General features: G+C 39.2%; 1 protein-coding gene across 6 annotated transcripts in view; it reads right to left on the bottom strand.

The window, feature by feature from the left end:
* Positions 1-25,396, bottom strand: part of PHACTR4 (phosphatase and actin regulator 4) — a 100,220-nt gene that overhangs the window by 58,615 nt on the left and 16,209 nt on the right. For 3 of the 6 annotated variants that reach the window (XM_042995988.1, XM_007097916.3, XM_042995986.1), the window contains exon 2: positions 15,689-15,742. Coding sequence is in view for 5 of the 6 variants with exons in the window: in XM_007097916.3 (XP_007097978.1) it covers positions 15,689-15,704 (16 nt within the window). In the remaining variant the exon portion in view is untranslated. Of the gene's footprint in view, positions 1-15,688; positions 15,743-21,391; positions 21,441-22,583; positions 22,711-25,396 lie in introns of those variants that run through there. The other 3 variants (XM_042995984.1, XM_042995987.1, XM_042995985.1) reach the window with 2 other exon arrangements.

The following is a 25,396-nucleotide window of genomic DNA, read 5'->3' as shown; positions in this document are numbered from 1 at the left end:
TGGGTGGCTCGGTCGGTTAAGCATCCAACTTTGGCTCAGGTCATGATCTCACGGTCCGTGAGTTCGAGCCCCGCGTCGGGCTCTGTGCTGACAGCTCACAGCCTGGAGCCTGTTTCAGATTCTGTGTCTCCCTCTCTCTCTGCCCCTCCCCTGTTCATGCTCTGTCTCTCTCTGTCTCAAAAATAAATAAACGTTAAAAAAAAATTTGTTTTTAAAGTTAAAAAAAATAAATAAAGGAAATTCTTAGAAAATGAATGAAAGGTCTAAAATCAAGAGAGGTTGGCTATTTGGGTCAGAGACATTTCTACCACTCCTCAAACTAAACCTATAACAAAAATACCCCAGCCCCAGTGTTTCATGAGAAGCACCTTTAACCCACACCGGGGGCATTATTAGCCATATAAAACAGTATGTTTCATCATCATATACTGTGTGTCTGTATCTTTAAGGTTATTAGGTAATTAGGAAGCCCCTAGATTTTCCTATTTCCCCATGTTCTCCAAATTCTCTTGATACAAGACAAATACAATAAAAAAACTCTCCTTAAAGAAATCACCACTAAGCTGTTCAAAGAATGCAGAGATAAGAAAGGAAATATGTATCTATACAAGCAAATTTGGTTTTAATAATTTCCATAAGTACAAGTCATGCTCAATAACACGGCATGAAATTCCAATAATGCAACTCTTTTCATATGTATAAAAACATTTATTCACTCTGCCTCACATTGACAGTTCTTAATTTCCTCTTTGAGAGCTGAAACTGTATCTTATTTTCTCCCTTCATGGCAACTAGGGCAGTGTACCAACAAAATTTATTGAATGAATTAATGAATCAGTCTGCCAGCCAATCATCTTCATCCACCTTTTCACCTTTTGGTTGGAGTGAGTATACACTGAGTACGAAAATAAATTATCAAGCAAAACTACCTGAACTTCATTGTAACCAACGTTAAGCCATTGGCCTTGGATGTACTATGAGATTAAAACCAGAACTAAACAAGCACACACCTTTAGTACTGGCAAAGCTCCACCTGAGTGCCACTTCTTTCTTTCATTAGTTAAGACATGATTCTTAAGGGTTCTTGCTATTCAAGCCCTTTGATTATTGAGCTCTAAGCTGAAAAGGGGAAAGACTGACCTCTGGGAGAAAATGGACAAAATAAAGCAGCCAGACCCACCTGTTTTATAGCATTTAAATTATCTGGGGGGAGATCAAAGAAGAAAAACAGAAGATAAAGAATCATCAAAAGAAATTTAAAAATATTTAAATAGTCAAGAGAAATGCAGTTATTATTATTGTTTTTTTTTTTTTTTTTTTTGTAGTATTTAATCTTTTTATGCAGTGGAAAAAAAGGAAAGCTGTAGCTACAGACTACAGTTTGACCTAATGTCATTCTGGCTACCAACAGAAAAACACTGATTTGATGAGGAAAAACCAAAACAATTTTCAATAAGGAACTGAAGACCATCAGCACCATTTCACAAATAATCCATTATTATACTGCTATCACCTTCTTTTAATGAAACCTTCCATTATGGGTGTGTGTGTGTGTGTGTGTGTGTGCGTGCACACACGTATTCTGGACTCCACTGATGTTTCAAATAATAATCTTGTAAAAACGGTGTCTTTTGAGTCAAGGCAAAGCTCTACCATGAAAGGTCATTTCTTTAAAGTAAACTCTGCCTCCAATGTGAGGCTCAAACTCACGACCAAGATTAAGAGTCACATGCTTTAATGACTGAGCCAGCCAGGCGCTCCACAAAAGGTCATTTTTAACATGACAGAACTCTGAACAGGCACAAGAAGATAACCACTGATGTTGTTTTGAAATTAATGGTTTCCTGCCTAATGGAAAATATTTATACTAGTCTCATTATCAACTTTTAAATCCCATTGACCATAATGTGAATTTGAAACAAAGCTGAGGAAACATTTTTAAAATTAAAGATATTTACTTATCACTTAATAGAAAAACATAAAAATTTCAAAAACTTTAAAAGACTTTTTTGTTTAATAAAAATTATACACTTTTAAATGGGAATATGCCATAAACACTGTGCTGTGTGCATTGTTCTTTATCAGAGTTATTTCTCTAGGTAAATAACCAAGAAAAGTTTGAAAAAGTAGAATAATGAAGGGTATTGTTTTAGACCTTAAAATATAAAACTATAATAATAATAAGGAGGTGCATGGGTGGCTCAGTCTTAAGGTTAAGTGTCCAACTTTTGATCTCAGCGCAGGTCTTGATCTCAGGGTCATGAGTTCAAGCCCCGTGCTGGGCTCTGCGCTGGGCCATGAAGCCTACTTAAGAAAAGATAATAATAACAAACAATGTACAAATGGTGTAAAAATCGACAGGTGGTTCAATAGAACAGAATGCACAGTCCAAAAATATACTTGAGATCTTACAAACCTTAGCTTGCTGCAATAGCGTCATAAATCAACAAAAAAGGGGCAGTTAATTACTTAACTTTTTTTCTAACTTATATTTTATACACTTTGTCAAATACCAAAAGCAAATATAAATTAAATTAACTTTAATTGGGGCACCTGGGTGGCTCAGTTGGTTAAGCGTCCAACTTCATGATCTTGTGGTTCATGGGTTTGAGCCCTAGGTCGGGCTCTGTGCTACCAGCTCAGAGCCTGGAGCCTACTTCAGATTCTGTGTCTCCCTCTCTCTGTGCCCTTCCCCAGTTCATGCTCTGTCTCTCTCTCTCTCTCTCTCAAAAATAAAAAAACATTAAAAAAATTTAAAAATAAATTAACTTCAATTATTAGAACTGCATTAAATCTATACAGTAAATTTAGTAATACATGGCACTAATTTTCCCATTGCTTGACACAATGCCTCTATTCTCTCCTCTATAGCAAATTTCCAGTTGTATCATAGAGCTTATGGACTTCTTGTTACAATCATTCCTAGGTATCTCATAATTTGGGTTGTGCAAGTAAAGGGCTTTTAATTCCTTTAGTCTTTTGGCATAATTTATTATATGTACATTTAAAACGATTCATTTTTGAACAATTATTTTGCATTTAGTCAGCCATTTTACTGAACTCTTTTTCAGTTGATTCTCTTGGGAGTATTTTTATGAAGAGGAAATATTATTGGTCAACAAATATATAATTAACTTTTTCATTATTGGAACTTCTGATTAGTGTTTGCCTTACTACACTAAGAACTCCCAAAATAATGTTAAATAAGGTAACAGTGGGCATTCCTGTCTTGTTCTTATTCTAGTGGACATTTCTTCAATATCTCACTGGTAAGGGTGGTATTCAGAGAGCCATTTTTTTTTTTAATATTTATTTATTTTTGAGAAAGAGAGAGGGAGAGAGCACAAGCAGAGGTAAGGCAGAGAGAGAGGGAGACAGAAGATCTGAAGGAGCTCTGCATGACGTGAGCAGACGTCAGAGCTTAACCAATGAGCCAACCAGGCGCCCCAGAGAGTCATTCTTTATTATGTTTAAGCTGTATGTAAACATACTGCAATAGAAAAAAAAAGAACTAAAAGGATATATACAACATTCATGCTGTGGGTTGTCACTGAGCGGCAGAGGTGGGCAAAAGAAATTGTATCTAACTTTTATAAAATGTGTCTTAATGTTACCAATTTTTAAATCAATTTAGTAGGAATGTGTAGGTGCTTTTCATTTAAAAATAAATCATCAGATTCTTAATATAAGTTTTTAGCTGGAATAGTTGAATTTTATAAAAAAAAATTTGTCATCAGAACACCTGGGTGGCTCAGTCAGTTAAGCGTCCAATTCCTGATTTTGGCTCAGATCATGGGTTGGAGCCCCAAGTCGGGTTTGACACTGACCATGCGGAGCCTGCTTGAGATTCTCTCCCTCTCTCTCTGCCTCTCCCACTCACACTCACTCTGTCTCCCCCACCAAAATAAATAAACTTAAAAAAAATCCTTTAAAAAAATAAAAATTAAAAAAATAAAATAAAAATTTTTTGTCATCTCCAGAATGAGCATATCATTTTCCTCCTGTTTTCTGATGTACTAATATGTTATTATTTATAGATTCCTCAATATCTTTAGATCCTAAAAGAAATCCTCTTGATCATATTCCTTTAATATACTGAGAGATGTGACATATCAAATGGGAAAAAAAGCAGTTCTAAGTCAGTTTGCTAAAAATGTATAATGATACAGGTAATTCTGGAAAAGATCATGGAAGCAGATACATCAGAATGGTATCAATAGATCAGTAGTTATCACTGGGCATAAAAGTTTTTTCTTTATGTCACTTTGTATTTTCTAGTTTTTCTGGAAGAAATATGTGTGGTTTTTGTAATCAGAAAAAAATGCAATAATCATTTGTTGGATTTAATCTGCAAGTACTTTATATAAAATCTCTATAACTATAGGGGCGCCTGGGTGGCTCAGTCGGTTGAGTGTCCGACTTCAGCTCGGGTCACGATCTCACAGTCCGTGAGTTCGAGCCCTGCGTCGGGCTCTGGGCTGATGGCTCAGAGCCTGGAGCCTGCTTCCGATTCTGTGTCTCCCTCTCTCTCTGCCCCTCCCCCGTTCATGCTCTGTCTCTCTCTGTCTCAAAAATAAATAAAACCTTAAAAAAAAAATTTATAAAATCTCTATAACTATATACACTGAGATGAGAGAAATGCCACTTTTATTTTTGTACTATCTTTGTCAGCTTTTAGTTATCAAGTATCAAGTTATCAAGATCTTGTTAACTTTATAATAGATGGGTGTATTTTTCTATCTTTTTTTCTGTTCTCCTGTGGTTGATACAGCATTATAATTATTTGTTTCTTCACACTATGAATGAAATTACCATTAAACCCACTGAGCTTAGACACATTTTAACATTACTTACATGACTATTAGTCTATATGGGATTTTTATATCTTCAATCACTTTGGTAAATTATATTTTTCTAGAAAATTGCTCAAGTTATCAGGTATTCAACAAAAGTGCTAAAGTAATTTAGCAGACAACAGAGAACATTTCAGCTTTGTACCATATCCAAAAATTAATTCAAAAAGAGTCACTGGCCTAAATGGAAAACCTAGAACTGTAAGCCATCTGGAAGAAAAAACAGAGAAATCTCTGTGACACTGGGTTAAGCAAAGATTTCTTAGAAGACAAAGAGCATTAACCATAAAAGAAAAAAACTGGATTTCATCAAATTAAAAACTTGCTAATCAGACAAGCCACAGGCTGGGAGAAAACACATGTATCACACATATATCGTAAAGAACTTGCATGTGAACCATGTAAAGAATTCTTCCAACTCATTAATAAGTCAATTTTTAAAAAGAGGGAAAAATCTTAATAGATAATTCACCAAAGATATGGATGGCACATAAACACATGACAAGTTACTCAGTCTTGAGGGAACTGCATATTAAAGCCATAATGAGAAACCACTATTAGAATTACCAAAATCCAAAACATGGACAACACTAAAGGATGGTGAGGACGTGGGGCAACAGGAAGGCTCATTCACTGCTGGTGGGAATGCAAACTAGGACAGCCACTTTGGAACACAATCTGGCAGTTTCTTACAAAACTAAACATACTTTTACTGTATGTTCCAAAAACTGTACTCCTTGGCATCTACCTAAATAACTGAAAATGTATGTCCACACAGGAACTTCACACACGTTTATAGCAGCTTTATTCATAACTGCCATAACTTGGAAGCAACCAAGAGGCCCTTCAGTAGATGAATGGATAAACTGTGGTACGGTCAAACAATGGAATAGTATACAGCGCTAAAAAGAAAGGAGCTATCAGACTATGAAAAGACATGGAGGAACCTTAAATGCATATCACTGAGTGAAAAAAGTAAATCTTAAAAGGCAATGAATCCAAATATATGACACTCCGGAAAAGGTATGAAAGGAATGAACTACTGATATACTTGATAGCATGTATGAATCTCAACAGCATTATGCTAAGTGGAAAAAAAAACAGAAAAGGCTATGTGTCATACAATTCTGTTTATATAACATTATGGAAAAAGGGACAGAATTCAGATCTAAGTGGTTGCCAAGGGCTAAGAGTGGAGGGACGAGATTGAGATTATTTAAAAAGGTAAGCAGGGAGGGGCAGCTGGTTGGCGCAGTTAAGCAGCCAACTGCTGGCTCAGGTCCCGATCTCATGGTTCCTGGGTTCGAACCCCGCATTGGAGTCTGTGTGGACAGCACAGAGGCTGCTTGGGTTTCTCTCTTGCTCTCTCTGCCCCTCCCCAACGCATACACTCTCTCAAAAATAAATAAACGTTGCTTGTTTTTTTTTAAATTTTTTTTAATGTTTACTTATTTTTGAGACAGAGAGAGACAGAGCATGAATGGGGGAGGGGCAGAGAGAGAGGGAGACACAGAATCGGAAGCAGGCTCCAGGCTCTGAGCCATCAGCCCAGAGCCTGACGCGGGGTTCGAACTCACAAACCGTGAGATTGTGACCTGAGCTGAAGTCGGATGCTCAACCGACTGAGCCACCCAGGCACCCCAATAAACGTTTTTTAAAAAGGTGCACAAGGAAGTTCTGTGGTGAAATACTCTATATCCTGATTGTGGTAGTGGTTATACCAACCTACATGTTTTTCAAAAACACAGGAATATATATATACCTAAAAAGGGTAAATTTTATTGTATGTAAATTATATCTCAATTAACCAGACATAAGTTAAAGAAAGAAGTCTGGGGGCGGGGGGGGGGGGGAATCCTAAGCAGCACCTTGTAACTGCTTAACCCAGACTGAAAGCTCCGTAAGAACAGGGACCAGGGGTGCTTGGTTGGCTCAGCTGGAAGAGCATGTGACTCTTGATACTGGGTCATGAGTTTGAGCCCCACATTGGGAGTAGAGATTACTTTAAAAACAAAAAAAACCAGGGATCATGTCTTATTCACGTTTATACCCTTAGTGGCTTAGATATTACAGCTATTACATATTTACTATGTGTTTGGCATCATGTTACAAACATTACAAGCATTATTTCATTTAATAATTTTAGTGTTTTTTTCTTTAAACATTTATTTATTTTTGAGACAGAGAGAGACAGAGCATGAATGGGGGAGGGTCAGAGAGAGGGAGACACAGAATCCGAAACAGGCTCCAGGCTCTGAGCTGTCAGCACAGAGCCCGACGCGGGGCTCGAACTCACAGACCGCGAGATCATGACCTGAGCCGAAGTTGGACGTTTAACCGACTGAGCCACCCAGGCGCCCCTAATAATTTTAGTTTTTTAAGTATATTTAATTATCTTGAGAGGGAGAGAGAAGCCTAAGATGGCTCTGTACTGTCAGCACAGAGCCCGATGTGGGGCTTGAACCCAGGAACTGTGAGATCATGACCTGAGCCAAAGTCAGACACTTAACCGACTGAACCACCCAGGTGCTCCTAATTCATTTAATTCTTATAGCAACTTTGTGGAAAAGGCAAAATCCATATTCTTATTTTACAGATAAATTAAAGATCAAAGGGTAACTGTATTGCCAAAGGACATAGCCAAGAAATGGCAGAACTGGGATCTGAACTCAAGTTTGTCTGATTCCAAAGCCAAGGGCTTAATTGTTAGGACATGCTGCCTCGCTGATTTTGCTCAGTATTTACTGAACAAATGAATGGATGAGGACCAAGTCAATGGTGCTGGAGTTTGATAGGATAGGCTGAATCTAGTTCATGAGAAGAATAAAATGTCTTGTATTTTAAAAGGCCACATTGTTAACATGGTTATTTTAGGCACAACAGTTAAACTGTGCATGTAAAATGACCATTATAGTATTTAATCCCCATTAACAAAACCTTTCTACTATCTTTAATCTCCTTTAAGAAATTAGTTTTATAGGGGTGCCTGGGTGGCTGAGTCAGTTAAGCATCCGACTTATGATTTTGGTTCAGATCATGATCTCACGATTTGTGAGATCGAGCCCAGCCAGAGTCAAGCTCTGCACTATCAGTGCACAGTCCGCTTGGGATTCTCTCTCTCCCTCTCTTTCTATCCCTTCCCTGCTTGTGTGCATGTGCAGGCTCCTTCTAAATAAATAAGTAAATAAATAAATATTTAAAAAATTAGTCTTATATACTTTAACACTGAGAAATATAAAGAAGAAACAAAAATGTCCTTAAAATTACAATGCAGATAAAATCCTTGTTTATGTTTTGAAAAATAAAAGTAATACAGGGGCACCTGGGCGGCTCACTTGGTCAAGCATTCAACTCTCAATTTCGACTCAGGTCATGATCTCATGATTTGTGAGCTGGAGCTCTATATCAGGTTCTACACTATTAGTGTGGAGACTGCTTGGGATTCTCTTCCTCTCTCTCTCTCTCTCTCTCTCTCTCTCTCTCTCTGCCATTTCCCCACTCACACACTCTCTCACTCTCAAATCTTAAAAAAAAAAAAAATAAAAGTAATATCGGTACATAGTTAAAAGACGCAAACCATACAGTAAGATACAAAATGGTAAGTGAAAGCCATCCTTCTCTCCTATTATTTCCTTTTAATTTTAATTTTAATTATTTTTTATATGAGAGAGTGTGCTAGCACAGGGGAGAGGCAGGGGAGGAGAAAGAGAGAGAATTAAAAAAAAATTTTTTTTAAATGTTTATTTTTGAGAGAGAGAGTGCAAGCAGGGGAGGAGCAGAGAGAGAGGGAGACACAATCTGAAACAGGTTCCAGGCTCTGAGCTGTCAGCACAGAGTCTGATGGGGGGGCTCGAACTCACGGACCATGAGATCATGACCTGAGCCAAAGTCAGATGCTCAACTGACTGAGCCACCCAGATGCCCTGGAAAGAGAAAGAATCTTAAGTAGGCTCTACTCTCAGCACAGAGCAAAATGCAGGGCTAAATCCCATGACCCTGGGATCATGACCTAAGCCGAAATCAAGAGTCAGAAGCTCAATCCACTGAGCCACCCTGGCATCCCTGAATTTTTATACTCATGGCCTATGCTATGTTCATTGCACATTGATAAGGGCTCAGTATGCAGAAGTAAATTCAGATGGAAATCAGTCTTCACATTTAGTCAACTCATCACACCTGTTATGATGTAGGGACCACGGAGTAGTCAGAAGGGTTGAAAAGTAGAGAAAGTATATGGGAAATAGTCCAGAATGTCAGCATTACTACTTTTCAGGCTTGCATTTCCACTATGGCTCATCTTTTTGTGGTACAGACAGAAAAAAAAATAATTACATGATATCAGTGCTATTAAAGTTTACAGAAGCTGGCGTTTTGTGCTATTTCCCTGATAATTGGTTATTCTACTTTATGCAGAAAATTTAAAATCACTATAAGAAATACAAATATGTATTGTGTGCTTACTCTTGGGTAGTGGAACAACAGAAAGATCTTGCTCTCCTTAAGTTTACAGTCCTATCAGAAAAGGAAGATATTTAATATATATTTATAATAATGCTTTTTAAATTTTCTATTCAAAACTACAGAAAAAAAAATAGAACTAATATCATTTTTGGCATAGTTTAATTCCAAAGGAATCCATCTCCTACTCCCTAAGGATCTCAAAACTAATTAAGTTCATATTTTGGTCTTCATTCTTAAGGAGGAGGGAGGAGGGTATGTGTTATTAACACATTTAGAGCTTCAAGTGGTAACGACAGGACAGCATCACAAAAATGTTTTCCCATGAACTTTGGTGATTTTTTTTTTTTTTTTTTAAGTAGGCTTCACCCCTAGCATGGAGCCCAACACAGGGCTTGAACTCACGACCTCAAGATCAAGAACTGAGCTGAGATTGAGTCGGAGGCTTAACTGACTGAGCCAACCAGAAGACCTATTTTTTTTTAAGATTTTATTTATTTATTATTATTTTAGTTATTTACTTTTGATAGAAAGCACAAGTGGGGGGAAGGACAGAGAAAGAGACAGAGGGAGACCCAGAATCATAAGCAGGCTCCAGGCTCTGAGATGTCAGTGCAGAGTCTGATGCCAGGCTCGAACTCACAAACCACAAGATCATGACCTGAGCTGAAGTCAGACACTTAACCAACCGAGCCACCCAGGTGCCCCAAGATTTTATTTATTTTTTACTTTAGCAATCTTTACACCCAGTGTGGGGTTTGAACTTACAACCCCAAAATCAAGAGTCACATACTCCACTGACCCAGCCAGCCAAGCAACCTGTTTTCCCATGAACCTTGAAGTTAAGTGCATTAGCTGTGAGCATGACTCCTTAACAAATGTCCTTGAATAGCTAGGAAAAATCCCTTTATAACATAATAGTTATTTTATAAATTCAGATACAGAAGAGGAGAAAATAAATTAATTTTATTTGTTTAGATATAGTTTTTGTTCTACTTCAACACACTGCTCCTCATATTCCCAATGTGATACAAATTTTAATCTAAAACAGATATTACCTTGTAAAACTGTTCCCAGAATACCATGCATATGAATAAAGCCTTTGCAACCAATTTCAAACTTAGGGTTCATACTAACAACCTATCTCATTAAATAATTATTTCATCAAGCACATACCAAAAGAAATATTTTCAACAAATTGTGTTTACTTCTATATAAGAAAGGGTAGACAGAAACTTAATAATGTCAGAAGATTTGGGGAAGGCAATTTAGTATACAGATCCTCTCCTACCTAAAAAAACCTTTAGGAGCTTCATATGACAGAGTTTCAATCCCTTTTCTTTTGGCATGCTATGGGGAGAGTGGCTGGTAACCCATGAACAGATGGTAAGAGAGAAAGAAAGAAAGCAAAAACAGTAATGAGACATTTTTAAAAGCAGTAGGGGACGAGATATCACATAGCATAAACTGTATACACATCTTTTTTGGACCCTTCCTTCCTCTCGCACTGAATGTACAGTGTAGCCATTACCCCCCCCCCCAGTAAAAATTATTAATATACAATAATAATACTTTCATTGAATTCTACCAGGTCCCTTTGAAACTGGAGGTGAAAGGGAAAGAAATAAAATAAAGAGAATCAGGGTAAAAGCTGTTTGATTCCTTTATCACCTTCCCCATTCCATGACTTTGAATGTCTGTTCCCACACAAACACTGGCAGAATTCAAGAGGTCTGTTTCTTTTTAAAAAAAATTTTTTTTTAATGTTTATTTATTTTTGAGAGAGAGAGAGAGAGACAGAGCATGAGCATGGGAGGGGCAGAGAGAGAGAAGGAGACACAGAATCCGAAGCAGGCTCCAGGCTCTGAGCTGTCAGTATAGAGCCTGACGCAGGGCTTGAACTCACAGACTGAGATTATGACCTGAGCTGAGGTCGGATGCTCAACCGACTGAGCCACCCGGGTGCCCCTCAAGAGGTGTGCTTCTTGGAAGAGATTAAACAACTGGTTTTTGAACTGAGGACACAAAAGGCAGTTGACAATGGGAAGACAGTACTAAAACCTGAGGGGAATTAGGTGACCATGTGCACAACAATGCTGAATGGAGCAAACCCCTCTGCCCTGCCCAATCCCCCTCACCCCTTACCATCTGGAAATCTAGTCAGTGACAGGAAGACTCTTCTCCTACTGGTGTGGGGATTTTCCTCAACAAGAGGGACAAGAAGCTCACCCTACAGAAAGGCCCAAAGGTAATCAGCCTATGTGTTTAAAGCTTCTAATTTAAAGCTTCCCACTCTTAATCAGAAGCAGACAGCTAATTATTATGAGACATCAGAGGAAAACTCTAACATAAAAACCAAGAGAGAAAAGGAACTTTAGGGGAAAAGAAACTATGCAAGGCAAAGAAAATTTGTTGAAACAAACAAACAAAAATACTATGAAAGAAACATTCCACGAATAAAAAAAAAAGATCTCCTAGAAAATCAAAACATAATAGTAGAGAAGAAAATTTTAATTGAAGGTAAAGATGAAGAAGTCTTCTAGGAGGCAGAACTAAAGGAAAAAGAGGTGAAAATCAGGAAACTATTCTAGGAAGCCAAGCATTGAGAAGCAACTGGCAATCAAGAAAGAAGAAGACATGGGGTTTACTAAACAAAGGCCAACACAGGAGAGAAGCAGAGTCCCCAAGTGAGCAGGGTTACCCAGGATGACAGCTGTGTACCACACCTAGAGAGACATCTGCCCAGATTGAAACAGTATGACTCAAGAGACAGACTGAAGGTTGTCAGCACCACGATCTCTGCTGCAATTTATCCTCTTTCAATAAAAGAACGTTTATCTTGACTAATACAGTATAACAACGTTTATCTTGACAATATCTCAGTTTATCTTGACTAAATGCTGATGAATTTCTACTCAAAATACTTGGCTGCCTAACGAGCTCAGAACACTCGTTTCATCCCAGAGAAGTGTTCTTTAACCAAGTCCTGAAAGCTGTAGGTGGGTCATGGTCAACTTAGAAGAAATCAGAGCTGCCCACTCCCTCTGACCGTCTTTCTGCCACCTGTCCAAGACTAGGTCCACACTGGAGCCCTGCCCAGTACAACCTCCAGGACAAGTCTTGACTTTGCCCAAAGTTGCTTTTCTTCCATAGAATAGACTCCTTAAGCCTCAGGAAACTGAAGAAAGGATGGTCCATTGATGCCTGGGGATCCCTGAAATCCTTCCAGCAGTCTAAGAGGTACAGCTATAGACTTAGTAATACTAAAGGATTATTTGCCTTTTTCTGGTGTTGACACTTATCCTGATGGTACAAAAACAATGGTGAGCAAAACTGCTGATACCTTAACACAAATCAAGGCAGTGGCACCAAACTGTTAATAGAACTCATGGTCTTCACCACTACATTACTGCAATTGAAGAACAATGTCAATTTTAAGAATGTCTTTGATAAAGCAGTAAAAGTTATTAGTTTTAATAAAAACTAAATCCTTCAGTACATATCCTTCTATTATTCTGTATGAGGAAATGGGAAGTACGCTTAAAACATATACTTACGTACAACAGTTACCTTTAGGAAAAGCACTTGTGTGAATGAGTTGCCAGCTGAACTAGCCAGGTATTTTTCTTTCTTTCTTCTCTTTTTCCATAAAATACCATTTTTACTTGAAGGGTTGAATGACAAACTATATTATTCAAGCTTAGATATTTGACAGGTATTGTCTCAAAATTGAATGAAAGTGAGCCTATCACTACAAAGAAAACTGACAGTACTTGTTGCCAGTGATATAAGTCAGGCTTTCAAAAGAGAATGGTAATTTTGGAAGACATATCCAGAGTGAGTGTGACAACTTCTCAATATTTAAGACTTTTACAGTGAGACCAGTGATAGTATTAACAAAGGTGATTTTAAAATATTATATAATGAAATGTGTAAATATCTGTCCACGTAGGGAAGGTCCCAGAGGCGTTAGGTCTGCTCACTGTAACTTGATGGGTCAACATCCCTCACTTTTGTTTTCAGAATACAACAAATAATTCTTTTTCATTGCATTTGTATAACTGTTAGCTAACCTAATTATCACAAAATTCTCACCCTATCTTATAAGGACTCTATCATCTTCGAAACACACTTATTTTACATTCAGAATTCTTTTCTTTGCCAAATGGCACGGAGCAGATCATAACCCAGCAAACATTATCATATGTATGTTTTGTAAGCAAATAAGAAAATTCCATTTTTCTTTAGAATCCACATTATGAATATAAATGCTAATCAGGTTATGATTCCAAGATTTAAAGTAGAAGAGGAAAAATCTCACTAGCACAGAACACCACCTTCCTTTTTCTCATGTTGGTGATCAAAAGCACATTAATTAGATGCGATTACATTTAAGTTATGCTTAAGTTAGGTGAGGTAAGGGGGTTATAGAGAAAAACTGTTTCCAGTAAACATTCTTGGAGTTGTCAAAAGTTACTCTAGTTTGTCACATGTACATGTTCTATACGATTTGTCACCAAGCAACCAAAATCAACTAGATTTACTAAACCGTTCATAAGGAATCCCCACCAGAATTAACTTAATAATAAAACTACAAATTTATCACTAAAGTACTGACTGCCCTCTAGTGTTCATACTAAGGATTATGTTGATGAACTTGATGTAAGAGCCCTTCAGGGGGCCAAGGTCCTAAAAAAGCAGTCACGGACATTAAAAGGAGAGAAGAGGGGCACCTGGGTGGCTCAGTCGGTTAAGCGTCCGACTTCGGCTCAGGTCATGATCTCACCGCTTGTGAGTTCGAGCCCCGCATCCAGCTCTGTGCTGACAGCTCAGAGCTTGGGGCCTCTTTTCAGATTCTGTGTCTTTCTCTCTCTCTGCCCCTCCTCCGCTCACACTCTGTCTCTCTCTCTCTCTCAAAAATAAATAAACATTAAAAAAAATTTTTTTTTAAAGCAGAAGAAATTTGGATCTTGCAAAATTCTCAAAGCAAGACAATAGCTATTAACCTGAACTACTCATTACTTGTACCAGTAGCCCAAGCGCTGATCTCAGTCATCTAGGGTAACTGGGCATGAGTAGAATATAAAGTTGGTAATATTTTTCTTATACTTCAAGTTACATTGGCATAAGAGGAGATTCAGATTTCTTCACATTTAGCAAAGAATCACAAAATGCCTGAATCAAAATCTTACTCCAGCATGCTAAGGTTAACAGTCTAAGGAAAACAGTCTCTGGTCCCTTTTTTTTTGCATATTTTAAACTCCTATTTTAAATGTTAAGTTCTTCCTAACTAGTCTTCCTAATCTGTAATATGATTTGGGGGGAGGAAGGGATGGATACCCTAGACTATATCTCTCTTTGAAATTAGAATCAATAGGAAAACAGTAACTTACTTTTTAGTCAGAAAGGTAGATACTAAACCCTTGTGTATCTAGATTTACATTCCCTTAACCATGCTGTTGTTAGATAAAATATCACATACCTACAAACTTCACTAGAAATAGTGAACATCCTTGCCATTATGATTACTTCCATGGTATCTTTCACTGGCCAAGTACTAATGAAGAACTTCAAAGCACACTTGTTTGGAAATAGTAGCAGAACTAAACTTCCAACCAAGCAGAAGAATTCATAAGTTCCTAAGTGTTCAAGATTGAGAATTTTAAACTTCTTATTTTAACTTGCCAAATGGTTCTTTGTTTTATTTGAAGTAAGTAGCATTCTAGATCAGCAGGTCTCAAAGTACAATGTAGGAAACACTGGGGACCCCTAAATAGCAAGGTTAGAATTATTTTTTAAAAATAAGACAAAGATGTTATTTGCCTTTTCACTCTCATAATCTCTCAACTGTATAGTCAATTTTCCAGAGACTACATGGTATGTGATACAGAACAGACTATAGGAGCAGCTATGTGAATCCAGTTGTCTTCTAAGTCAGACATTAAAGAGACTCGCAAAAAAAGTAAAACAATCCCTCCCTTGTTGCTTTTTTTTCCCCCTTGTTTTGGGAGTTATTTTTCATTAACAATGTTATTTATGAAGCTTATGAATTTATTAAAGCTATTATAAATGAAACAATATTTTAAAAATTTGTATAACATAGTAAATATCAACAGTAACATATTTCACAGTAACATAGTAAATATCAATAAATATAACATAGTAAATATCAATAAATATAAGTCATGCCAACAAAGCTCTCTTGGGCCTTCAATTATATTTACAGTATAAAGGGATCCTGAGACCAAAAAGCCTGAGAGCCATTAAGCTACAGAGCAGCATACTGAACATGAAAAAAATCAATTTACAGAGGTTTAATGGAGGTGAGGATAAAACACAAATATCATTTACTAAGAAAAATGTTAAGTGATACTCACCAAATGGATCTTCCATGCCACTATTAACCAGTTTAGGGAGGTGAGGTATAGTTTCTAAAGAGAGAAAAAGGTAAATGATATACTTTAAAACATAAAACCCACCACCTTTTATGTTTTTTTTTTTTTTTTTAACACCCAATTCAGTAACAGTGGTTATAGTTTAAAAGTGGAACATTATAGGAGTGCCTTGGTGGCTCAGTCAGTTAAGCGTCCAATTCTTGATTTTGGCTCAGTCATGATCTCACAGTTAGTTGGTGGGATTGAGCCCCGCTGGCGTCAGGCTCTGCACTGAGAGCACGGAGGCTGCTTGGAATTTTCTTTCTCTGCCTCTTTTCTGTGCCCACATGCACGCACATGCACTCTCTCTCTCTCAAAATAAAATAAACACTAAGGCTGGAACATTATAGAAATGTATAATGTATTAAGTGAGAACATTACCAACTGGGGTTTATTTTAAGACAGCTGAGATACAGATATATAGTATAAAAATATCATAAAACATTTAAGGCTAACTTAAGTTTATTTATTCATTTTGAGAGACACAGAGACAGAGACACAGTGCGCGTGAGTGCGCGCACAAGTGGGGGAGGGGTGGAGACAGGGAGAGAGAATCCGAAGTAGGCTCTGCATGATCAGCGTGGAGACCAATGCAGGGCTCAAACTCACGAACCACAAGATCATGACCTGAGCTGAAGTTGATGCTTAAACAACTGAACCACCCAGATGCCCCTAATTTTCATTTTAAAATATATTATTCTCAGTTTACTCAAGTAAGTTACCTTTCCAGCCCCCATCTTGAATCTACTACAGTGTAAGGAAAAAGGATAGTTCTTATGTAAAAACACATACCCCGCCCCAGACACCTGACAAAACTCACATAAACATCTGAGAAAGGGTATCCATGATATCTTAGAAAGAATTGATTTTGCCTAAAGAAAGTACGAGTTATTTCAAATGCAGTAAGTTTTAAGTTTAGGATGTTCAAGTATGAAAATAAAACAATGTTTTGAAAGAAATTTGACTGAGTATAGATACCCAATCTCCTTTACCCTTAATTAAGACAAGGATCAATCTGCCCAATCTCACTTCCTATCTCTTTGGTGGTTTTGATCCCAAGGGCATTCCCTAATAAACAGTCTGAATGAATACTAAACTCCCAATTCAGAGTCTGCTTTTCAGAGAACACAACCTACCAACAGCTGGTGTCGGAGTGACCTGAGAAAACTGGGAGTATGAAAGGGTTTTGGAGCTGAATTCCTCACAGCCTAGATGGCAGTGAGGACCCCACTGCTGGTGGTAGGTCTAACACAGATAATCCCTGGTAAAAGGTGCTGGTCCAATTCTTAAACTTTCACCAGTGGTAAACAGTGGTGGTCTATCTGTGGAAGGGAATGCTCTAGCTGACTGAATGTATCAGGCATTTGACCAGCAAAGGGAAAACAATAACTATAATGACAACTGAATTGAATGACTATTGCTAAACTCAGTAATAACAAAAAACGAAGAGTGAATTAACAGTCAGTTGAAAGTCAAATATGAAAGCCACAAGCCTTATTGGTAAACTCTACTCTGTGGCAGCAGGACAGAAAAAGCTGAAGACCCGTGGCAGGAGTTAATCAGAATAGGCCAGCTCTGAAGGTTAATGCTCAGCCAAGAGAGGTATGTTATGCCAAGGTCAGGTCCCTGATTGGGGAAAAAATGAGACCCTAATACATGGGAGGGAGATAACTGGATTAATGTCCCTTCCAAAATCTCAAATGTCCAAATACACCGTAACCTCCTGAGACTACAAAAGTGGCCCAACCTCCCCACAAGAACCAGCATTCACCTCTCACTTGAAAATAATGCAGAGGTCTCCACATCTTGCTCAGTAAAACAATGCCCCCCTCAGGATCTGCCACCTCCTGGCTAGTGTAAGTCACAACATAACCGAGCCCACAAGTGCTATTTCTGATAGATCAGAAAGGAATTATAACCAAAGGTAGTTGCAAGACTTAGCAAAGCATGTATGGCAGGGGCCAGGGGAGTAAAACAGTGACTGAATTCTGAGGATGCCTGAACATGAGGATCAGAACATAAGACCGACAAGGAAGAGGTTATCTACTACTCTCTGGAAATATGGGATTTACCACCCTGGCAAAAACCTCAGGATATGATGTGAACTTACCACCAGGAAGGTTGCTAAAACTGGAAATGTGATGGCCCATGCTAAGTACCAACACCAAAACTACAATGGCAGACAGTGGAGGAAGGAATCAAAGGTTCAGGGAAGTAGGCATGCTGAAGTAGGTCAGAAAACCCATCAAATTATTATGTTCCTTGGAATGGCCAGGAGGATGCCATAAAGAATGTGCTGGTGAGATGGGCTCCAGTGTCATTAGGAAGTTTAATAGCTGGTCTCCTGCACAGGAGAGGTTGTTAACAAAACTAACCCCACTGATAGCAATGGTGATGGCAGGAGCTTAAAACAAAGGAACCCAGACCCTGGTACTTAACTGTTAAAAGCCAGAGGGACACAATTACCATACAGACCAGCAAAGTCAGAGTGGCAGTCAAAGGGTCCTGACTCAGATTTATGGAGATAGTTAATGGAACATGATGTCACTAGAAGCAAAATAGACAAACTGCCAATAAGACCACTTCTCTATTTGAAACATCAAAAGAAATTAAGGATGGAAGGTCAGGATGCTGAGGGTAGTTACCCCACTAAAAAATCAGAATCCCTGGGGCGCCTGGGCAGTGCAATCAGTTAAGCATCTGACTCTTGATTTCAGCTCAGGTCATGATCTCACAGTTCATGAGATGGAGCCCCACATCAGGCTAACAGCACGGAGCCTGCTTGGGATTCTCTCTCTCTCCCTCTTTCTCTGCCCCTCCCCGACTGGTTCTGTGTGTGTCTCTCTCTCAAAATCAATAAGTACACTTTAAAAGAATAATCAGAGGGGCACCTGGGTGGCTCAGTTGGTTAAACAGCCAACCCTTGGTTTCAGCTCAGGTCATGATCTCATGGTTCATGAGATCAAGCCCCACGTAGGGCTCTGTGCTGACAGTGCAGAGCCTGATTGGGATTCTCACTTAAAGGACTATGTCAATTTTCCCCTCTCTTGCATAATACAGTCCTAAGAGACATAGATCATCCGGACTTCTTGCAGGACATCACAGTGACCACTATATTAATAACATCTTGCTAACTGGGCCAGATGAGCAAGAGGTAGATAGCACACTGATGGCCTAGTCAGGAAACATGCATTCCAGACAAGTGAGAGATAAATATCTCAAAGGTTCAGGAACCCATTACAGCAGTAAAATCTTTAGTAGTCAGGACTTGACAAGACATGCCATTCAAGTAAAGTCATCCAAGTAAATAATTGCATCTTGCATCACCCGCCAGTAAGAGGGAAGCACAACACCTGAGAATACTGCTCTGGCTTCTAAACCAGGTGACACAAAAAGGCGCATTTGGAGAATAGCTCAAAACAGGAGAGGACTGCAGGCCTGGGTGGTGATACAAACAACCTGGCCGATCCTATGGTATTACAGCAAGCCCCAGTGGGAGAATCACTACACAGACCACTGGGGTTCCGGAGCAAGCCCATGCCACTTGTAGGAGAAAATCATAGGCCTTCTGCACAACTCCTGGCATGATATACTGTGTCCTAGTAGATATGGAGCACCTGACCATGGGACACCAAGTGACCGTTTACTTAGAAGCATCCATCATGACCTAGGTTCTATGAAACACACCAAGCTGTAACGTCGGGTGTACCCAGTAACAATACAGCATAAGATGAAAGTGATACAACCAAGAGCAAGCACAAATAGGACCCACAAGCTTGAGCAGAGAGCCCAAATCATCATATCATCCACCACTGTTGTACAAGAATATCCCTCAGCATATACCTTTCTGGACATATAGGAGGCCCTATAGCCAGCTAACAGAGAAAAAAAAACTTCACATTTTTCATAGATAGCTGTATGCGGATATGAGTCAAAAATGAACAGGCACAGCCCCACTCCGGGGGTGGCACGGAAAGACAGTGGTAAGGGAAAACACTCCCAATGGACAGAGCTTTAAGCGGTACACTTGACTGTCTACTTTGTGAAGACAAAGAAGTGGTGTGATAGTTCACAGGAAAGTGTCCTAACATGCTGGTCAGGGGGCATAAAAGTGGAAAGACTGGCATATTGGGGCAAGGAGGTCTTAGGGTAGAGGCATGCAGGAGGGCATAGGAGTGGATACAACATGTTAAGACCTTTGTACGACATGTTAACATTCATCAGAGAACATCTGCCATGGAAGAAGCACTAAACAACCAAACAGACAATGACTCAACTAATTTGTCAGCCATCTTTTGTCATGGCCTCCCAAGTGCTGACAAAATGAGCACATGAAAGAAAGTGGACATAGTGGCAGAGATATATACCATGCATGGACAACAGAATGAACTCCCAGTTATGCTCCAGTTACTGATGCCGCAAAAAGTCCAAATGGCCAGCCACAGAGGCAAACACTAAGCTCCCATATGGCACCACCTTTTAAGGAAACCAATAGGCCACATGATGGCAAGTTGACTGACTATATTTGGCCCCTTCCACCATGAAAAGGTGAGCAATTTATTCCAAAAGGAATAAGGACATATTCTGGGTAGAGGTTTGCCTTTCCTGCCCAAAGGAACATCACTACCTGAGAGTTCTGGAAAATTGTAATCTATCAGTAAGCATCATCCCACACAATATCATGTCATCACATTAAGTGCAGGATAGGGCCCAGGACCATGAGATCCACTGGCGGTACCATACAATAGCATCATCTAAAAGCTCCTACCTTAAAGACCATTGAAATGGCCTGAAGGCAAAGCTGAAGGATCAACTCAATGTAATATGTTATGAGATCAAAGTGCCACCCTCCAGGATGCAACATATGCACCAAGTCAAAGACCTTTACATGCTATGTCTTCAACAGGAAAAATACATGGATACAGGAAAATGGTAGGTAGAAACATGATACCCTGTTTGTCACCAAATCCCAAAGGCCCACCTGGAGAATGTGTGCGTCCCATCCCTGCAACTCTAAAGATATTCATCATCAAAAAAGAACACTTCCATAGGAGACAAAAGAATCCCAATAGACTATTAGCTATGGGTGCCACCTGGGCATTTTGGAGTTCTTGTATCTAGGGATAGTAGGCAAAGAAGAGGAATTACCACCTTGGCAGGGATAACTGATCCTTATTATCAGAAAGAAGTAGGGCTGCTGTTCCACAAGGGGACAGTGACAATGTATCTGAAACCCAGATGACCCACTTGGGTGCCTACTGGTACTCGCTCTCCCAATTCTGAATGCACAGTAAACAGACAAATTGGATACTCTGGCCTAAGAAACGCATGGTAGCTAGTTGTTCAGATCCTTCAGGAATGAAGGTCTGGGTCACGCTACCAAGCAGGACATCCAGACTGGTGAGATGGTAGCAGAAGACAAGGGGAATCTGAAATGGAGAGTGGAGGGAGGTAATAATTACCAGTTGTAATGTTGAGACCAGTTGCAGCAGCAGGAGATATAGTTCACCACACCAACTTCCCTCTTCTAAGCATCCCCCAGATAGAAGAGAGGCCCACCAGTATTCTGGAGGAGCTATTCTCTCAACATGTATAAACAAGTAGATGACAGGAACAAAAACGAAGACACACAATTCCAAAACTTACCAGATGCAGCTAAAGGAGTGCTTAGAGAGAAATGTACAGCTGTAAACACCTACAATAAAAAGGGAAGAAAGAGGGTTGTCTGGGTGGCTCAGTCGATTAAGTGTCCGACTTTGGCTCAGGTTATCATCTGGCAGTTCATGGGTTCGTGTCCCGTGTTGGGCTATGTGTTGATGGCAAGGAGCATATTTGGGATTCTCTCTCTCTCTCTCTCTCTCTCTCTCTCTCTCTCAAATAAATAAACATTTAAAAAATGTTAAAAAAGTAAAATTAAGAAGAAAGATCTCTAATCAACAACCTAACCTTTTACCATAAGACACTGGGAAAAAAGTAAACAATATGGATTAGAGCAGAAATTAGAGAAATAGAAAACACAAAAATTAAGTCAAAATAAATTAAAGACCTAAATGTAAGAGCTAAAACTATAAAACTCTTAGGAGAAAAGATAGGTCTAAGCTTACGACCTTTAGTTAGGCAATTAAGTTTCTTAGATATGATACCAGAACCACAAGCAACAAAAGAAAAAGTAGATAAACTTTACATCGTCAAAATTAAAAACAGAAAAGTGTCAAGAGGATTTGGAGAATTATGTACTGTAACACAAAATGGTGCAGCCATTGTGAAAACAGTATGGCAGTTCCTAAAAAAATTTTCAAAAAAAATTATCACATGATCCTGCAATTCTACTACTGAGTATACACCCTGAAGAATTCAAAGCAGGGACTCAAACAGATACTTATACACCCGTGTTCACAGTAGCATTACTAACAACAGCCAAAAGGTAGAAACAACCAAAATATTCATCAACAGATGAATGAATAAATAAAATGTGGTATATATTATTCAGCCTTAATAAGGAATGGAAGTCTGACATGCATTACAACACAGATGAGTCTTCAAAATTTTTTTAAATGTTTATTTATTTTTGAGAGACAGAGAGACAGAATGTGAGTGGGAGAGGGGCAGAGAGAGAAAGAGACACAGAATCTGAAGCAGGCTCCAGGCTCAGAGCAGTCAGCACAGAGCCTGACACAGGCTTTAAACCCACAAACCGTAAGATCATGATCTGAGCCAAAGTCCAATGCTTAATGGACTGAGCCACCCAGCCTCCCCACAACATAGATGAATCTTGAGACATTATGCTAAATGAAATAAGCCAAATCCAAAAGGAAGACATTGTAGGATCCCACTTTACCTAGAGCCGTCAAATTCAGAGACAGAAAGTCAGATGGTGTTTCCAGGGGCTGGCAGGAGGGGAGAATGAGGAATTATCATTAATGGATATAGAGTTTCAGTTTGGTAAGATGAAAAATTTCTGAAGATAGAGGGTGGTAATGGTTGTAGAACAGTATGTCACTGACAATACTCTCAAGAAATGCTTAAATGGTAAACATCGTAGTGTATATTTTACTGCAATTAAAAAAAAAAAAAACAAAAAAGAGGGACACCCAGGTGGCTCAGTCAGTAAAGCATTCAACTAACCAACTCTTGATTTCGGCTCAGGTTATGATCTCACAGTTCATGAGATCAAGCCCTGCGTCTACTGTGGGTGCAGAGTTTGCTTGGGATTATCTGTCTCCCTCTCTCTCTGCCTCTTTCCTGCTTGAGTGCTCTCTCTCTCTCTCCCTCCCTCAAAATAAATAAACATCAAGGAAAGGTTTAAAAAACAAAACAAACAAAAAACAAAACTAGCTGAACCTTGGTAAGGTTCCAGTGATTATTAAGATGGCATTTCAACTGACTTTCATTCCCCTCTCTTCAGGTTTGTGTTAGCCTTGAAAATGAAGAACTCCATAACTACAGTAGCTATGAAAACCACAGCCTAGCAGCTACTGGAAAAGATACAACAAACGTGGAGCTCCCTCAAAGCCCCATCCTCAGAGAACTGTTAGTGTGTGATCGGACTAACAGCACCAAGAAAGTCCAAGCTCCTCATCTTTATTTGACCTCACTTAGAGCTTGCTCCACGTGAACAGCCCTATCCTGAGCTCATTTTTCAAAACCGTCAGTGACAGTGGTTTAACATCCCAACAGCCTAAGGCAGTGATACCAGCTGGAGGCTAACACTGAAGAAAAAAACCCATAAATGTTCAGGAATGACATGTCTATAAGGGACTCTGGAAAGCTCTGACATATTCCTGGGTATCTAGAAGGGCACAGGCATTTACAGGCTGTGCACAAACCCAGGAAAGGCATGAGAGGAGGCCCTGATCTCTTACCTGCGGTTGACCTTGAAATTCTGTGCAAGCAGGAAGTGATGGCTAAGGGAAGGTTGTAAACTACCTGCAGGGAGTATTGAAGGTATACTCCAACATACAGACACAGCACCTTTGGCAAAGGGTGGGTAATTTATTGGTTCAAGACACTTAAGGAAATCTCTGTCTAATCATTGGCTAACTACTAAACCAACTAAGCAGAGACTGCAAAGGCCATACCCAGTAAAGCATACAGGCTCTATACATACTTAGTCCAGGAAAGTCACTAAATAAACAGCAATAAGAAACCCACAGGAGGGAGGGGAGAATCTGATTTTCAAACTTGCCACATTATTTTAAATGGCTCAGTTTTCAGAAAAAATTATGAGTCACCCAAACAGGAAAGTATGGTCTATATACAGGGGAAAAAAAGCAGTCAACAAAACTACCTGAAGAGGCCTAGATGTTGAGAGAGAGTGTGCGTGGGCAAGCCAGCGGGGGGAGGAGTAGAGAGAGAGGGAGACACAGAATCTGAAGCAGGCTCCAGGCTCTGAGCAGTCAGCACAGAGCCTGACACTGGCCTTGAACCCACGAACCATGAGATCATGACCTGAGCTGAAGTCAGACATGCAACCAACTGAGCCACCCAGGCACCCCTAGACTGTTTTAAAGTAACATGTGAATTATAATCCCCAGAGCAACCACTAAAAAAAGACTAGCTAGGAAGTCAAATTAGTTGAGTATTAATCTTCCAATAACAAGTATAAAAGGAATTAGAGAGAATAAGGGATTAATACTGGCTACAGTCATTAGAAGCCTGAATGCAGTGTGTTCATTTGTGTAAACAAAGCTCCATTCAAACCCTCATGCTAACAGACCTGAGGTCAGCACTTTGTTTCAGATGTATGTGGCACTGAATAAATGTCTGATACATAAGTGGAATGGCAATAATAACCAAGAATCAAAAATCTGAAAATGCTTAGTAAATACAACAGGATTTGCTGACAGATTGAGAAGACAGGATTCATACTATCTCAACTGTTAAACACGTTATCACTAGATGATCAGGGTGATGATCCTGGGTTACCTAACAGAAAGTTTCAATTAACAAAACACCTCTGTCCTTAGAGAGTCACAAACAGAAGGGTATCTTGCTAAAAGAATCCTGAGTAGTCTTCGTAGAAGAGACTACTTTGTGTCTCCACCTAACTGGATGCTTGTGCTACAAATATTCCCGTGGTTTCTATAACCACCCATAGGCAGATGATGCCCACACCTATACATATGCTCAGTCCAGATCTCTCTCAAAAGCTCAGGTAAAAGCCAAAACACTTTCAACAGTTTATAAGACCCTATGACCATGCTCACATGACCCCATCATGTTCAACTCCTCTCTCCCTCCCTCATTAAGCTTCAGGCCAGTGAGCCTCCTTACTGTTTCTTCAACCTGCCAGGCATGCTCAGGGCCTTTGCACTTGCTCTCCCTGGAATGCTCATCCTCCAGATACTCATTCCGCAATTCTTTTAGATCTCTACTAAAATGCTGCCTTCCTAGTGAAGCCTTCATTACCCTACTTTAAATCGAGATCATCAGCATCACCCTACCCCTCCTTTGTCTCTATTCTCAGCTTTGTATTTTTCAAGAGTACTTATCTTCTACCATATGCTATAAATGTACTTTTATTGTGTTTATCATCTCCTCTCATTAAACTATGAGTTCTTTCAGGACACATATTTTACCTATTTTTGTTCACTGCTCACTCTAACACTGTTCACTCTAACATCTAGAAAGTTGCCTGGAAAATAACAAGTA

Source organism: Panthera tigris, chromosome C1 (genome assembly GCF_018350195.1).
Source record: "Panthera tigris isolate Pti1 chromosome C1, P.tigris_Pti1_mat1.1, whole genome shotgun sequence".
Lineage (NCBI taxonomy): Eukaryota > Metazoa > Chordata > Mammalia > Carnivora > Felidae > Panthera > Panthera tigris.
The sequence above is the reverse complement of the archived record's forward strand: the minus strand, read 5'-3'. Positions and strand labels throughout refer to the sequence as shown.